Source organism: Uloborus diversus, chromosome 7 (assembly GCF_026930045.1).
Source record: "Uloborus diversus isolate 005 chromosome 7, Udiv.v.3.1, whole genome shotgun sequence".
Lineage (NCBI taxonomy): Eukaryota > Metazoa > Arthropoda > Arachnida > Araneae > Uloboridae > Uloborus > Uloborus diversus.
In genome coordinates this window covers 52,163,171-52,180,583 of record NC_072737.1, presented here as the reverse complement: position 1 = coordinate 52,180,583, position 17,413 = coordinate 52,163,171, and the positions used below count along the sequence as shown (strand labels likewise).

The following is a 17,413-nucleotide window of genomic DNA, read 5'->3' as shown; positions in this document are numbered from 1 at the left end:
TTTTTAAACTTATGATTGTTAATTTTGCTAATTTGTTTTGCCTTTTACATATATTTTATACATTCAATTTTAGTATATAGATGCAATGTTTTTAGCTATTATTTAAATGTATGTGTGAGTGTTATTCATATTTTTTTAAATATTGTATACAGTAGTATCGTTTTTCACCCATTATTGGGATTATCCGCGGTTACTGTGCCGCTTTATTCCCCCGATAATTGGGAGTTTACTGTATGTGAATTGAATGATTTAGTTTGTCCCTGCTTGTAAAATTAACAGAAAGACTTATTATCATCCAGTTTAGAGATGTATCGAGTAGCACTTTGGGGCCGAGTACCGATTATATTTTAAGAAGAACCACCGACAAATAAGAGATGAATTTTGAACTCACTGGAATAGTAGTATAGACCTCCATGTCCATATAATAGTTTTAGTTTTAAAAACATAAATAATTTTTAAAAGCAAATAAAATGTTAAGAACACAAATGTGCAGGAAAACTGCAGACCCGTGTTTCTGTCTTGCAAGGAACGTCTTTTTCAGTGCATGAAGTGTGAACTGACAAATGTAAAGACATCCTACAAAAATATCAGACTTTTGTCGGATGTCTTTAAATCCATAAGCTCACATTTTGTGCATTGAAGGCATTCCTTGTAACGCCAAAACATGTGTCCGCCAGTGTTGCACACTTGTGCTTTTAATGCTGTTTAAAAGAGCTAACACAAGTAACAAATAAAACAGTTAAAACAAATAAAACAGTTTTATTTGCTTTTATTTTTTAAGCAAAGCTATTTTTGTATTTCTTACAAATAGTTTTGGTTTGTAGCAAAAATCCATTAAATAATAGAAAAATTTCATATTTTCTACACTTACCTTTTTTGTTCTAGTTTTAATAAATAAGTTTTATTAACTTTGGTGACATTAAAATAAAGATTTACTCCATTGAGGCATAACAAACTTCATTATTCTCAAAATTTAAATTTGATTTGTAAATTTGAATTGTAAATGATTGTAGTACATTATATGCTTGTACTTTTTTATTAATTTAAAATCTGCCTTGAACAAAATTCTATTTTTTACAATTACTTGGTATTGGCCAAATATCCGACTAAAATTTGGCTGAGTACCGAGTAGTTACATAGTTCTCGGTACGTCTCTAATCCAGTTGCAGATTTTTTTTTTAAATCTCTTTGTTTTATAAGAAATCTCTCATGCACTCATGTTTGTATGAATCCTTAACTGATATGCAAAAACAATTGCTTTACTCTGAAGAAATAATTTGTGAAAGTTAAAATTTTTGTGTGGAAAAAGAAGAAATAAAATATTTTTTTTTTTTTCTTTCTTTCTTTTTGCAGAGTGATGGTTGATATATTATCAGTGATGGGCAACTCTGGACCTCCATGGGAAGAAAAACTTAAAATTGCTTTCTGGAGAGGTCGCGATAGTCGACCAGAAAGATTAGACTTGATAAAAATTGCTCGTCAATATCCAGATTTGATAAATGCCTCTTTGACAAACTTTTTCTTCTATCCAAATCAAGCTGAAGAATATGGACCAAAAGCCGAGTACATATCATTTTTTGATTTTTTTAAGGTAATCAAATTTTTAACTTCTTTCTATTTTTACTAAGTTTTTTAATTTATTTGGTAAACTGATTTTGTTTGAACTAATTTACTTTTCTTTATTTAAAAAAGAATCAATTTTATGCATGCATTAATTTCTGAAATTTCATAAACCTTAATAGAAACCAAACCCTAAACTATTAGGCAACAAAGTTTGTAATACTGACTCTAGAAATTCAATGTAGACTCTTAGCTTCATCATTTTTTAACCTTTTTTTTTCTTTTCGAATTTGTAGAGGGGAAAAAATGAATTGTTATATTTATAACTTTTAAGTAGTAACACATGCATTTAGAGACCAAAAAGAAAAAAATAGAAAAAAAAAGGATGATTTTGAAAATTATGTATTTTAAAAAACTAAATACAGTGAAATCCTATTAAAACGAAATAAATTTTCTGGTCCGATTCAATCTCATTGCTTGAATTTTCTCACAACCAAATTCCTGTTGCGTCAAACAAATTTTGTGGTCCCTTAAAATTGGTTGTAACATCCCTTGAAATTGGTTGTAACAGGACTTCACTGTGTACTTTAAACCACAATACTTATAATAACAATTATTGGTTTTTAATTTTCTTTCCTTTTCCATATTTTCCCATGTTATTTGGAAAACTGTAAAATATTTTGAAATTTTATGTGTTCTGGCAAGTGAGAATCATTTTAATGTGAGGTGCGGCCCTTGGTTAGAAAAAGGTAGGGGCACCACTGATCTAGTAAGTTGCCGTTCAGCGAGTCCTGAAAAGAAGATTGATTGCAGGTTACTACGCTCGACAGAGCCACACCTGTTAATCAGTTTAACTATGCTAATTCTTTCATCAGCTCATTCACAAAAAAAAACATTTAAATTCTTACGTTTTATCAGTCTAACATTCATTTAAAATTTTGGCATAATTTTCTTCAGAGTTTTTAAAAAACAATCAGTAACATTTTTTCTTCAATTTTGTGTTTTCCTTGAATGCACTTCTGGTGGAATTTTTGTTTGGAAAGTGTAACCTAGAGTAATATGCTTTATATGATTGAAATAACAGAAAAAATCATCAGGGTATTTTATTTTTAAATGTCTATCACTGAAAGTGTCCAGAAACTTTTGGTTTTTAGTGTAGTCGAGATTTTGTAATGAAAAATCAATTTATCTTATATTTGTTTTACTGTTAATGCTTTATTTGCAATTTTACAATCAAGTATAGGTATCAAATCACAATTGATGGCACTGTGGCTGCTTATCGAATGCCTTATCTCCTAGCGGGTGGAGGTCTTGTGTTGAAGCAAGATTCAGAGTTTTATGAACATTTTTATAATGATATTCGTCCAATGGTCCATTACATACCTTTCCAAAGAAACTTGTCGAACTTGGTTGATGAACTGAAGTGGGTGATGTCTCATGATGATGAAGCCAAAGATATAGCTCAAAATGCACAGCAATTTGCCTTAGCCAATTTGATGCCGAATGATATTTTGTGTTACTATGCTACCTTAATAAAAGTAAGTTAAAATTTTTATTTGGGAAAAATCATTTTTCCCCCTCTCTATTTTAAAAAATCTTTGTTTTGGGTATCATAGTTTCTTTTAATGAAGATGCAAAAAAAAAAGTATTAGTACTAAATAAAAGGTGCAGAGAAAATTTAAATTGTATAAGGTTTTCAGTAAGTTAAATTGCATTGTTCAAATTAATACTGTTTCCTTACTTAAGTAAGCTTACATACTTGAATTTTATTTAAGGTGAGAAAGTTTTAAAGATCACATTGGTTGATACTGAATGATTTCTTGTTGGATTTTTTCCAAGTCTAAAAATAAAAATAACAAACCTTTCAGGATTTTGCATTAAAATATTTATTTAAACATATTTCAATAATAGATGTCCTTAATTTTATTCTTTTACATACTGATTTTGAATATTTTACAGGAGTATTCAAAAAGATTAATAACTGAGAGCATAGAACATGAAGGTATGGAGCATGTGAAACAACCCCTCCAGAAAAATTGTTTCTGTTCCGAGTTGGAGAAGGTAATTTTAAAGTTGTATAACTTGTCAGTGTAAGAAAATTTGAGTGTGTAAAGGTAGTTTTAAAAGAAGCATAAATCTGATTATTAAATATTCTTTAAAAGAAATATTTTACAGTATATCAAAGTATTTTTGTTTAAGTTTGAGTCAAATTATTTTTAACACTTTGAAGCAGTATTAAAGATTCAGAATCCCTTTCCCATTTTCATAATAGCCAATGAAAACAAACGGAATGTAAGCTCTTAAAAGTAAAATAATGAAACTATAAGAGAAGTGTACAAATTAAGTCTGACTCCTCTAGTTTTTGCAATTAGAACATTTTGATTGATTTTTATACATGAGGCAGTGAGAAGCAAAGGGATGTAAGTGGCAATGTTAAAAATTTGGAGGTAACCAGGACACATGGTAAGTGAACCTCTCCTCTGTCTTGGGGCAAGAGATGGTACTAGTAGCCCTAGTAGTTGCTGCTATACAGCATGATTTAGAAAAAAATTTCAATGAAAGTCTACCTAGGATGTTATATATAAAGGCGTTTTACTCGAAACTTGAAAATGTGCACTTACATCCCTTTGCTTCTCACTGCTTCACGTGTCTTTTTTCCCCCCTGTACTTGCATCCTTATATGATCAGAAATTTAATCCTAAAATTTTGGTAATACCATAAACACATTTAGTTTATTGATGTTAAGGGGCACCTAAACTAGAACTTATGGACAAACTGTCCTGAATAATACTCATTTTTCTCGAAACATAAAGCTACTTTTCTATTAATCTTAATGAAGTGCTCAACTATTTTTGTGGTGTTTTGCCACTTTCATGCCCTTTTTCTTTTGTCACATACAACAGCTTTTAAAAAAATAATGTGAATGACTCAAAGATCTTAGCCGATCCGGCATAATATTTCTAATTATTTTTTTAGTTAAAAATAAATCATTCAAATAAAATCTTAATTTAAAAGATTAAAATTAATTTCTTGGTAGTTATATAATCTTTAACTCTTGTCTCTGATATTTTAGTTTGATTATGTAACTGTTAAAGTATTTTCCTAAAGGCCATAGCCGGGTTTCTATGTTAAATCTGCTCTTGCGGCTTTTTGAACTCGCACTTGGGGGATCATTTTGGTGGCCGAATTTTTAGCTTTTTATCTTGAACAACCTTCGAGTTTTTCAAAAAAAAAAACCTGTTTTTCTTTTTTTTTATACTAAAATTTAAAATTAATGAATGATAATTTTTTTCTTTATTCTTAGGAATAAAATACCTGAAGAATCATATTCATAAGTTTTAAACGTAACACCGTTTTTTGGCGACGGAAATAAAATTTAAATTTTTTTTCAATGCTTTTCTGAAAAGTCACTTGCCAAATTTTGTCTTTTTACTCCTCTACACTCAGAAATTTTTTCAAATTTTTTGAAGTGATGGAACAATATGAAAAAAATTAAAAAGTGATTTTTTTTTTCATAATTTTGCATTTACACAAATTTAAATATTTTTTATTGCCAAACCATTCATTTGAATTTTCACCATGATGAACCATTCATTAATTTTATATTTTACTATAAAAAAGAAGTGTTTTTTTTTTTTTTTTTTTGAAAAACTCGAAGGTTGTTTCAGATAAAGAGCTGAAAATTTGGCTAAATTATTTTTGTTCGACACCAAAATGATCCCCTAATGAGAGCCAAAAAAGCCGCAAGGGCAGATTTAACATAGAAACCCTGCGAAGACCTTTATAAAGATTGGAAATGAATAACTAACAAAAATTTTTAAACATGAGAAAGTCTATCAAATGGTGGAAGGTTCTTATTCCTTGTACTACTGTAAAAAAAGTTTTAAATATATATATATATATATATACAGTCGAGCCTCCATATATCGAACTTCCACATATCAAAATTTTCCATATATCGAAATCCCAGCAAATTTCAATGTTCATTACATAGAAAAATTGTTTCTATATATCGAAAAAATCTCTATATATCGAAAAATTTTTCGAGACATTCGTAGATTTTTTTTTTTTTTTTCACTTTAGACGGTTTGTCTCATGAAAAATGAAGGTTAGGGGAGAAAATTATGTTTACTAAAGGTTGCTAAGAAACTCATAAGAAATCTGGGTTTGAGGAGTGTGTAGATAGGTCGTTGTTCCGTTCTGGAGTTCTTAAATTCCCTCAAGTTTATTTCAAATCTTAGTTGTAACCAGTAACACTGTAAAATCAGTTTCAAGTTATCCTTTTTGTCTGTTGATTATCATTCCTAGTCTTTTTAGCTGCAGTAAAAATCATTCAAGTTAAGTAGATTAATTTTTTGCTTTTCTCTCGATTACAGTGTCAAAACGAAAATCCACTCATGTTGCGAATCTAGTTGAACTGCCGTAGAATAAAGATGTATGAAGGCACAAAAATGTGATTTCTGTTATTTTTTCAGTTATTAACTTTCGTTTAATTCGATGCTCATATAAATTAGAAATTGGGTTTCATGCACGAAAATTAGCTTTAATTTTAATGTTTGAGGAGATTTTTATGATAAAATAAGATCGTTTCTATATATCGAAATTTCTATATATCGAATTTTTTTCCGGCAATTTGCTACTTCGATATATGGAGGTCCGACTGTATATATATTGCGTTTAACAATGCAAAAGCACTATCAATGAAAGATCTGCTTGGGCCTAAGTTTAACTGTTTTCTTATACCCTTTCATTTATTTTAATGCAAATTAGAATGAAACAAGAAAGTAAATTTAATTTTAATTTCTTTTAATAGGATTTGAATTTGAAAGAAGAATTATGATGGAAGCAATAAAGATGAAATTGGGAAAAATAAAGATAGGTAATGCTGTAAAATTTTATTGTCATAACTTTAAAAATGATAAATTTTGTTGCTGCTTAAACAATATTTATTTTTTGTGGCTTTTTTAAAATTTTCTTTTGCATAAAATGAAAATTGTTGCCTAGGGAATATTAACACCTGTGTGCAAAAAATTGTAGATATTGTAGATACTTAGCACAAATAAATTTGGCACAAAGATTGGTAAATGCAAAAAAAAAAAAAAACAATATGATATTTTATGAAGAATTTAATAGCCCCCCAGAGGGAGAAGTTCTGTTGAAACACTGTATTCTCAACTATCTTTTACAAACTCTGCATTAACACCGTAAAACTTTTGTAGTGCTACCCCGAAATTCTGGGCGTTTTTAATTGACTTATCCTAAGAATTCCTATTTAAAAAAAAATCGTTTTCAGACGTCCTAAGTAGCCATTTATAAGGATGAAATTTAATACTTTTCAAAATGCAGCATAGATGTATTATTAATTGGTATTTTTCCCCAGTAGCTATATAGAATGTTCTTTTCCAGGAAAAAATGATGAGAAAATTTTCTTTTTTAAAGTAGGAATAAATACAATTAAAAAAAACCTCCAATTTCGACAAAGGGCAGAGAACAGCAGTTTTCTTCAGACCAGGCGTGGCTAACAGCTTTCACAAGTGTGTACTACACTGGCAAAAAGAGAAGGGGGTCTGGGCTGGATAGGGTTTAACAAAAGATTTTTCAAATACATGAATAACAAATCAAATGACTTTTCCTATTAATCATTCATAACCTATTAAAAAGGAAGAAATAATGTTATCAACCAAAACCTATTTACCAGTGGGCCTGGTCTTAGAGGTCCCAAAAATTGCTATACAGGACTATATAAGAAATTGTACCAAAATATGACTTGAATGTGTTGGTTGTGGTGTTTTGAATCAAGAGCAATGCATAAACTGTTTTTCAGTTCAGACTGTACACCTATAATGTCCTAATTTGCTCTATCTCTATACTATGTGCATGTAGCAATTCCCAGATTTCAGGACCAATGTCTGTTTCACAACCCTTAACAATGCCCTTAAAACCCAGCTTATACTCCTATGTAGATTCAAAACTGCTCAATTGTCCCTAACCTCATGGACTAAATTTTTCCAAGTTTATTTTGTTTTTTAAAAGTTGTCATTTTTTTCTTGAAGCAAATTGAAACCAATTTGTGATCTCGAAAAGACAATAAGAATGTGTATTTAATTATGTTTACTATGTTGCAGCATTCAGTTTGTTTCATATAAAATCTTTGACTTGAATATAGCTTTCTTTAGAAATGTACATATTGTCTTAAATAACTTGCATTGTTTTTTAAGTTTTGAAATTTTTTGTAGCTCTCTCACAGTTTATAAAAAATGTCTTGTGACATTTATACTCTGAGAGCTTCTGCATATGTCAATGAATCCCTCTCTAGTAGTATTACAGTTACTAGTTTGTTTTCTGTGTCACTGTATTTCACACAACGTTGGTAGAGAAATTACTTTTAAACTAAAAAACAGATATGTGCTACGGAAAATTTTTGCAATTGAATCAGTGTGGCTCTGAAATCACTTACAGTGACCTTATAAGAGATAACGGTGATAATCCATAACATAGAGTTTCTATTCAATGAGCCTGAACTCAAGATAAGCAACCTTAATATCGAGGTCTGACTGTACTTTGTAAAAATTCTCAACTTTGTTTTATTATTATTTACTTTTGTGATTCCGATGAATTTGAAAACAAGGGTCAACTGTACTTTATTATACTTGTATTCAAAATTAATATAATTCAAGTCAGGGGCGCCGACTTGGAAAAATTATCGAGGGGGCTGGGCCAGTCATCACCGGGGGGTTTATGGGGTTATGTAACCCCGCGGAGGTTACCCCCCCCCCCAAATAAAGGTTGTTTTTTGTGCCTTGAAAATGCCAATTTACATACTTTCTGGTGTGTATAATTTAAACAAACAAACAGTATGTGACATGGCGCTTTCAAAGTAAAACAATCCAAAAATTGGTATACAAATTTTTCTGGTTCAACTAGATCATGCCACATGTCTTAGTAAGAGACATTTTTTTGTTCTATTTTATGGGGAGTCATGCAGTGCCGTAGCTAGGCATGGAAAAGGTAGGGCGCTTGACTTGCATTGAAGGGCACTCCCAGAAACTCCGACTTAAAAAATATTGGGGGGAGGGGGCATGCCGCAGGAAATTTTCTAAATCTGAGATAAAAAAAAGTGAGTTTTAAAGTTTTTTAAAGCATTTTAAAGTCATGTAATCAACATTAGAACCCCGAAAAGTCGACAAGCTCGACACATATTTTTTGGCTTTGAAAAAAGGAAAAAATAAATACGAACACACACAGTATTTTTGTAAAAAGGTAATTTAATTTAAGCATGCTTTTTAAGACCAGTTGTTTTTTTATTAGCGATATCGGCTAACATATTCAAGCGTAAACGCAGTCTCTCAATGTCTAGGTCATTTTTGAAAAACTCAGTTGATTTTTCAAAATGTTTCACCTTTGTTTAATAAAAGCAAGCATTCTTGTTCAACTGCAATGACCTGTGTGCGTCCAGTTGATGTAAATCGCCCAATAATGCAAAATTGCACCATTTTACAAACCTCAATGTATATTGCCTTGTAGTACACTCGAGTCCCGACCTACACGAGGGATGCATTCCAAGACCCCTCGCGTAAGTCAAAATTTTGCGTTGTGGAAAAAGGTATGTGTAAAATTTTTTATAAACGTATCCATTTATTTTAGACACTTGTAAAAACCCCGTCAAACTGTTAAAAACCATCTCTTAACTCTACTCTAATTGTACATTCCTGTTTCTTACATAAAGAACTGAATGTTACTTGTTTTTTTTTAAAAATACCGTTTTATTCAACATAAAATACTGCTACGATGTACAAAATCAATGATCAATGGGAAAGAAAGAAAAAATAAACCGGTATACGGTAAGCGTAGTATATAGTAAGAAAAGCAAATGCATCTTTAGTTGTACTAAACAGTCGATCCATTAATGATATTTGTACACAATACATGAGCAGTTTCCATTTTCATAAATATTTGCATTTTACTAAGACACTACTCGGTGAATTTTTAAGGATTTCCTTTTCTTGACTTGTAATTGTATGTATGGAAGATTCACTCATACCTAATTCTCGTGCTACCTTCAACGCATTTTTTAGTTGAGCTTCAGCTTTTCAAGAAGCTCTAGCTTTTCTTTAATTGTCAGAAACTTTCTCCTTTTATCTTTACAAACTTTAAATGAAACAGCGCTCTTAGGTGTCATTATATTTCATTAACTTTCGCATTTAAAATGAAAAAGGAACTTCCACTCTCAGCGATGCTAAAAAGGAAAAGATCCATGAAAAAAAAAACCTAGTAGCCAAAGCCAATACGAACACACCATGATTCCCTCCCGAGAATTTTCGTGTTGCGGGTGCAGAATTCACGTTAAGTCTGAATACTGGAGAAAAAATCGCGTTATAGCCATTTCGCGAAAGTGGCGGGAGTCAACTGTATTCCTTTTGGATTTTGAAAGTGTGCGGTGAGCTGCCTTCGTTGTTTTTACTTCTTTGGTATACGTAGATTCCGAGGAAGGGAAGGATCATCATTTTGTGAAGGTTTTCTTTTAAACACAATTCCTAAAAGTATTCAAAATTATCACGCCTCCCATTTTATATACAAATCAAGCTCTCATATATTTTTTCCGGGTCAGCAACACAGGTGAGCGCGCCGCAGCGCTGCGCTGCCCACCGGCAACAGACTTGACCCGTAATTCGGGCACTATGACAAATTTTTACAGTACTCGCAGCACTGTTACACTCATTATTCACACCACTCGTTTTCAGTTAACCTGCTTACACAACCGTAATAATTATTTGTTTTAACTCATTACTGAATGTATTTTCAGGGGTCGATCCAGGTTTTATTTTTTGGGTCCCCATTTTGTGAAAAAGAAAAATATTTTTGTGAATTTTCTTTATTTTTGTGAAAAAGCAAAATATTTTTGTGAATTTTCTTTATTTTTGTAAAAAAGAACTTCTTGTGATTTTTTTCTTGGAAAAGATTATATAAAAGCATTTTTAGCTGTCGTATCGTTATAGAAAAGCATTAGACAGGTTTCAGGGGGTGATTGCAAGTTCTTGAAGAATACCTGAAAGCTGTCTAGAGAAAATGCGCTGGGGGAGGGGGGAAGTAAGACCCTTAACATTTTAATTGTAATTTGATACACATTACATTTATTGTTTTTTACAAATATACATATGCAAGGCACACTTTCTTAAGGTGAAAGTCTCACAACAGATTTACTGTTTGCCCCTCTCAAATACTTTTAGATCAATGAAAATTGCACATGCTGCTGAACTTAATGATAACTCCCAATAAATACAATATGAACAGACTTAAAGATATCACATATTTCTTAACACAGAAGAATGTATGAGTTTGAAAAACTTAAAAGTAATTAAAACCCAAAATAATACTGCACCAGCATTCAGCGTTTAATTTTTTGACATTTGACGTTCTTACAGAGTAGGTATTTCGTTTAAAACTTTGCAATTTAATGATGTTAATAAATATATAAAGAAATTTTATTTGTTTGCCACTTAACAAGGTACAGTCAACATCAAAAATGCGAAAAATTCATTTACCATGGCGCATGTAAGGAAACCAAGATCTTCGAAAGAAATAAAAATATAAAAACAGCATATAAAAGAATTTTATTTTTAGTAAAGTTATTTTAGAATTGGATTTCGAAACTCAATACAAATTAATACTAAATATATATTGCGTAATCAAAGTAAAATTTAGGATTTTCCTGAAAAGAACGGAATTTTGGTATTTTCAAAGATAAATGTTTTGAACTGAAATGTGGGATAAATACGTGGCATTCTTACCACAAGTTAGCAAATGTTTTTTCATTTCATTGTCATCTAAATTTACCCCCAAAAAATCTAACTAGAGATTCAAAATTCTAAAAAATGGCCCATTGCTTCATGATTATAAGTACAAAATTTGAATAAACTTACCAATCAATTTTCTGTTTTTTTTTTTTTTTTTTTGCTTCATTTCCAATCTCTTCATTTTCAGATTTTTTTGAGAATTCCTTCTTTTGCACTAGATTTTTGCATATTGACAGCCTCTCTGTGATTTTTGCTGCACTCATGTTTTTTTTAAAACTCTATAGGGTGACAGCTTTTCTTGATATCAACTCCAATATTTACTCAAGGTTTGTTCAAATCACTAACATTCATGAAAGATGAACATATTTTGCACAAAAAACCCTTAGCTGAATAACTATAGTAAAGCCAGCTATACACCTTTTCATAATTTGCAATGTACTTTTTATTTATTGCATGCTTCTTATTTCCATTTGTACTCCCAAATACAATGCTTGAATCATTATTTGATGGCTCAATCTCAATATCATCATCAATTGAAGTTGCTCCAGATTCACTTCCAGTATTTTCTGCTCAAAAATCGTTATACTTTCGCGAACTGCCTCACTGTCATTTGATGTACTATCTTTTACCGCATTTCCCGAGCCCTTCAAAACGGGAACATTTGCGTTACCGTTACTGCATGGTGAAGTGGTGGTAGCGATTTTATCGGGGTTGTTAATTGCTGACTTGAAGAAATTCACAATATTTTGGGACCGAACGTTCGAAGAGCGAAATTTTTTAACATAATACGCACAATTTCGGAAGGTACCTCCCGTTACAGGACGTCCTCGTTTCATATTTTAATTTCTTGAAGAATAATTTTCAAAGAACTAGCAATCTCTCCAAACTGAGATTATTGCGGCTATCTCCAGCGCTCCATTATCCGCTAAAATTATCCATTATCCGCTCCCACACAAATTATAATCGAATAGAATATCAATTTATTCTTTGATGCGCCTAAAAAATGTCCTCTAAAACACGCGAAGGCGCGAACAAGCTAACTACGAAAAATATCGTCTGCGCTCCTAGATCGCAGACGATCTGTTACAAAAGAAAAATTAATACCGAGAAAGAAAACGAACTGGAATAATATACAATTACCACATTTTTTTAATTTATCGTCTGCAGATTACGCGATTCCCGCCACTTTTTAATAAAATCCCACTCAATAAAACTTCCTTTGCTCGCTGTTCCCGTTGCTCACCATTAGCGGACATGCGTTAAAAAATTGTGAAATTGCTCATCTGGAAGTTTCATATTTATTTTAAGAAGACAGCAAGATTAAATAGAATGACCGACGATATTTTTCAGCTGGCATTGTATTTTATCAATAAAAGAAGGAATCTAGGAATTAAACTACAAAAAAAAATAATACCGTTATTCTTTTGGTTTACTGTATGCTGTACGCTCAAACTAGCGTGACTTTGGAAGTTATCTTTTGCTCTTACGCGTACAGTCTACAAGAAAAATAGCAGGAAAGAAAAAATGAATAATGCATTTTAAACCAGCAATTCTCCGTAGGCACCGGTCCGCGAGAAAATTTGACCGGTCTTCGAAGAATTATACCCGTTTCCAATAAAATAAAATTTCCTTATTTTAATTTTATTCCTAATTTTATACGATATTTTATGCATTAATATATCCATTACTTTGCATACATTTTGTGGCTTCTCTATAAGATTTATTCGCTTATGAAAATTTACACAAATTAGCTGCGCTTATTTTTACATTCAAAGTGTGTAAGTTATTTAAAAAAAATTTTACAATTAACTTTTGTAAGTTTATTTTAAGTAGAAGGGTTTTCTTTCTGGCATTTGTTTAAAAAAAAAAAGGACAAAACAGATTAGTTTATTTTAGTGAAAAAAAAAAATTTCTACCGGTCCGTGAAATTTTTTGACGAAGTTCTACCGGTCCGAGATTCAAAAAAAGATCAAGAAACGCTGCTTTAAACTAAAGAATATGAGAAAAAGTGGGTACCCCTGGCCTAATCACACCTTTTTTTTTTCATTAAATGCAATCGTGTCAAGTGAGCTTTCGAGAACGCACAGTATCAACTACAAACTACAGGGAATTTCGCCAATCGGTTGTTCGGCGTTTCCCGCGTAGTCACTCATACTCTAACAGGATTTAATTAATTGCCATACAATACGATTTGCATCAGCATGCGCCAGTATTCAATGCGAATTTCTATGCAATTGATTAAAAAAGGAAAATATAAGATTTTCGAATGTTCTTTTTAACCTTCGTTCGGGAATAATTTTCAGAAATTTTGCTCGTCCGTTCCGTAAGATAACCCCCCAACTATGAACCTTAAACTTTTTCAAAATAAACTGAAGAAAATAGGAACAAATTGAAAAAAACAGGTGAATATTTTAAAAAAATTTAAAAAAAAAAGAAAGAAAGAAAGATAAAAAAAGCTAGAAGATCTGCAACTGGCAAGGTTTCAATTTGCAACTACTTTTGAGAATTAAAAGTGCATAATTTGGCAAAATAATATGGATAAAGGAAGGATGCGTGCAACTAAGACACAATTGAAAGTTACAATGATTCAAAGGAATATTTAATTCAGAAGTATTTGGTCATTGAAGCAAATCAAACCAACAGAATATAGGCGATTAATTTGCCGTGGCGTGAAATGAGTCAGTCTTCAATTCGCACTCGTGGAACAGCAGAAAATCATCGAATCAATTCTTTATCACGTGCTCATTATTTTTCTTGGATTTTCGCTAGCCACCAATCACAAGCGTCCCTCTCTCGTCCCCCCCCCCCCCCCCCCTCTGACGCTCTCAAGCAAAAACACCTCACGCAGCAGGCAAAAAGATAAGATGGGGGAAGGTGGAAGAGGGGTAGGCTTTCGCGTAGATGCGTACACATTTGCGGTTAAAAAATATTGTGAAAAGGCTGCCTTTTTATAAATTTTTGTGAAGGGGCTGCTTTTACGACGCGTAATTTTGTGAATGGGGCCGCTTTTGCGATGGGGAATTTTGTGAATGGGGCCGCTTTTGCGACGCAGAATTTTGTGAAAGGGGTCGCTTTTGCCATGCGGAATTTTGTGAAAGGGCCGCAAAGCGGCCCCAATTTCGCGCTGGATCGACCCCTGATTTTACAAGGTAAACTATCTTCTAACAAGGAAAATAAAAGATAAATTTATGAGTTTAAAAAGCATAATGTAATTAATAATTTTTTTGATTTATTGGGGGGGCTCTGCCCCCTCAAAAATATTTTTGAGGGGGCTCAGGCCCCATGGAGTCGGCGCCACTGATTCAAGTGAAACAGCTTTTTTAGACAGTAAAATACAATATCACACTAACTTTTGTATTTGAAAAATTTGTCATGTTGCAGTGGTGCAGCCACGGGAAGGGTTTTGAGGTTAAAACCCCTCCCAGAAATCGAACACATTCAATTCCTCTGTACAAAGCAAGGGAAAAAAGCTGAATTTAAACTTTTCCAAACAGGATAGGTTGCAACCTCTACAGATATGAAAGAGCTAAAATGGTCACTATAAATTGCAACAGCGTATCATGGATACACAGCATTTCACAAATCCTTTTCAGAGAACCTTGGAGAGAGACGGCTTATCATACCAAGTTTTCTAAGGCTCCTTTCCAATTCTTATCAGACAGTTGAAATAGTTATTTAAGTTTCAAATGATTTTGTGATAAAAACCCACAAAAATTGAATATAAGATTGAGAAATAAAACTAATGATAAATATACTGTGCTTTTCCCCCACTTTCTTCATTTTTAAAAGTCAAAGTGATAAACACAAACGATCAATTCATTATTTTTAAGCAAGTGTTATAAATGAATAGTTAACTACTCCATAGGAATTATTTGAGTAAATACATTGACTAGTTTTGATTTATAAATGAATGAGAAAAAAACGTAGCAACAATTTTCGACATTGAAAAGCTCTCCCAGAAAATTTTCCTGGTTGTGCCACTGTCATGTTAATAGAAATGCTTTTATATCTTATAAAAATTTCCAAGTTATATTTGCTTTTGCATTTTACATGAATAATACATTTAATTCCATTGCTTTTACCTTTTCCGTAGGAGCCTACATTCATGAAGAATCTCTAAAAAGAACCCTTACCGGAAATAAAATGGAATAAACTACTGAGATATACTGACCTTTTTCATATATCTTTCATAACCACAGTGGACGTTAGTTAATTGGATTAACCGCTTTATTGAATCAAATCATCAAAAACAACAAAATCCAGGCACTATTGGCCACTTTACTGACTCAAAGCTGTTTAGAACAAACATGATTCATATAAGCGGCAGCCACTGTATTTGTAAACTAATTACTAATTTAGAAAGTTTACACAAGAAAACTAAAAGGGGCTATCCATAATGAGGTCACACTACGAGGGGGTTATTGTGTGAAATGGAGCTTGTAACAAGAGGCAACAAGAAATTTAACATTTACTTAACAATTAGGTTTAAATAAGTCTTATTTTAAAAAGATTTAATTGCTATATTTTCCCAATTTTGTTTTTTATTCTCAATGACTTTATTTTGCATCAAAAAACATTGATGCTGATGATTCATAGTTTAAATTGAAAAGGAAATCATGTTGTGTATTTAGTTTTAAGATTTCAGCCTTTCAAAAAATTCTTAAAAAATAACACAAAAATAATGCGTTTGAAACAAAAGTGAAGATCAGCTCATTGATTTTCTCTCATATCCCTATTTTGGTGATATTGACAAAAAAAGCATGGCTGAAGTGCGTAGATGATTGATCAGTAATTGTAAATAAAATATGAAATGTAGTTTTGGTATAATGCTTTGATTATGAACTCAAAATCGAGTATGGTTAGTTAATTTTAGCGGAACAAGAAGAAAGCAGTATGGTGAAGTGTGACCCTTTGTGATAAAGGGATATGGGGTCAAGAACATTAAAAATAAATGTGACACCATTTATGGAGAGCCCATAAGCAGAAGAATGCTATTTATGGAAGTCTATTTTTTGAAGCATGAACTTGTTTCAACAAAACTTTGTTTGATGTGATTTCATTGATTGATCAAAATTTTAAAGTTTTATATGTATATGATGTTCTACTTAAAAGTTTTTAGCAGCATGTAAAATTTCATTCTTGTAAAATATTCTTTACTCAAACAAAAGGTTTTACTTCACTCTAGCATTTACTTATGTTTTAAAAACCAAAGATGTATATTATGCATTAAAAATGCATAATTCAATTTACAGCATTTCTGTAAATATATATTTGTTAACTATGCTATGTATTTTTTTACTTTTGTAAAATAAAAGTTTTTGTTTTAAAAAAAAATTCTATTGAATCCCTTTTACATAATTTGTCAGTTGTATTTACACTGTCCTTTGTACCCAAGTCAAAAGGGACAAGTCATAATTTAAAATTAAAGAACTAGAATATATAAACTTTTTTTTGGGGTGTGAAAATATGACTTTTGTAACCGACATGAAAAACCTTGACAAATATTCAATTTTATTATTGATGACTTGAACTATTCTGATTTTAAATAAATATATCAAACATAATATATTCACAAAACAAGGTTTTAGGAATGTAAGTGATATAAAGTGCTCATGAGATATTTACTCAAACCTAAACAGTAAAGTCATGCAAAAAGTACTTTCTAATGCACTAACACAAATGAAGAAAACATGTTTTGACATACAAGGCAATCAAATATGCAGTCTGTCCACCAAATTTATGATTTTAAATGAAGATGGGAACAATAGCTCCCACACTAATTAATAACATACATTTATAAACTTGAAATTTAAAAACGAAAGATGACCAGAACATACCTGACCTAGTGAGCAAATGCTGTTCTACTGAGTACAAACAGGCAAATTCTCATAAGATGTAAAAACTCATTGAAAAATGTTACAAATGCCCTTCAGGCCTAAAAAGTCTTCTTAGCGCTAAGACAAAACTGCGTCGAAATTTTCAACTAGAACAATGGGTTTATATGTTCTTTCATTAATTACACTTTAACTGTTGAATTTAAGAAGCTTTTGAATTTTTTT

At 31.5% G+C, this 17,413-nt stretch overlaps 1 protein-coding gene across 1 annotated transcript in view; it reads left to right on the top strand.

The window, feature by feature from the left end:
• The window catches only part of LOC129225752 (protein O-glucosyltransferase 2-like), a 31,748-nt gene extending 15,119 nt beyond the window's left edge, over positions 1-16,629 (top strand). The window contains exons 6-10 of the mRNA XM_054860251.1: positions 1,354-1,591; positions 2,799-3,098; positions 3,520-3,621; positions 6,374-6,439; positions 15,448-16,629. Coding sequence (XP_054716226.1) covers positions 1,354-1,591; positions 2,799-3,098; positions 3,520-3,621; positions 6,374-6,400 — 667 coding nt within the window. The 3' untranslated portion in view covers positions 6,401-6,439; positions 15,448-16,629. The remainder of the gene's footprint in view (positions 1-1,353; positions 1,592-2,798; positions 3,099-3,519; positions 3,622-6,373; positions 6,440-15,447) is intronic.
• The last annotated feature ends 784 nt before the right edge of the window (positions 16,630-17,413 follow it).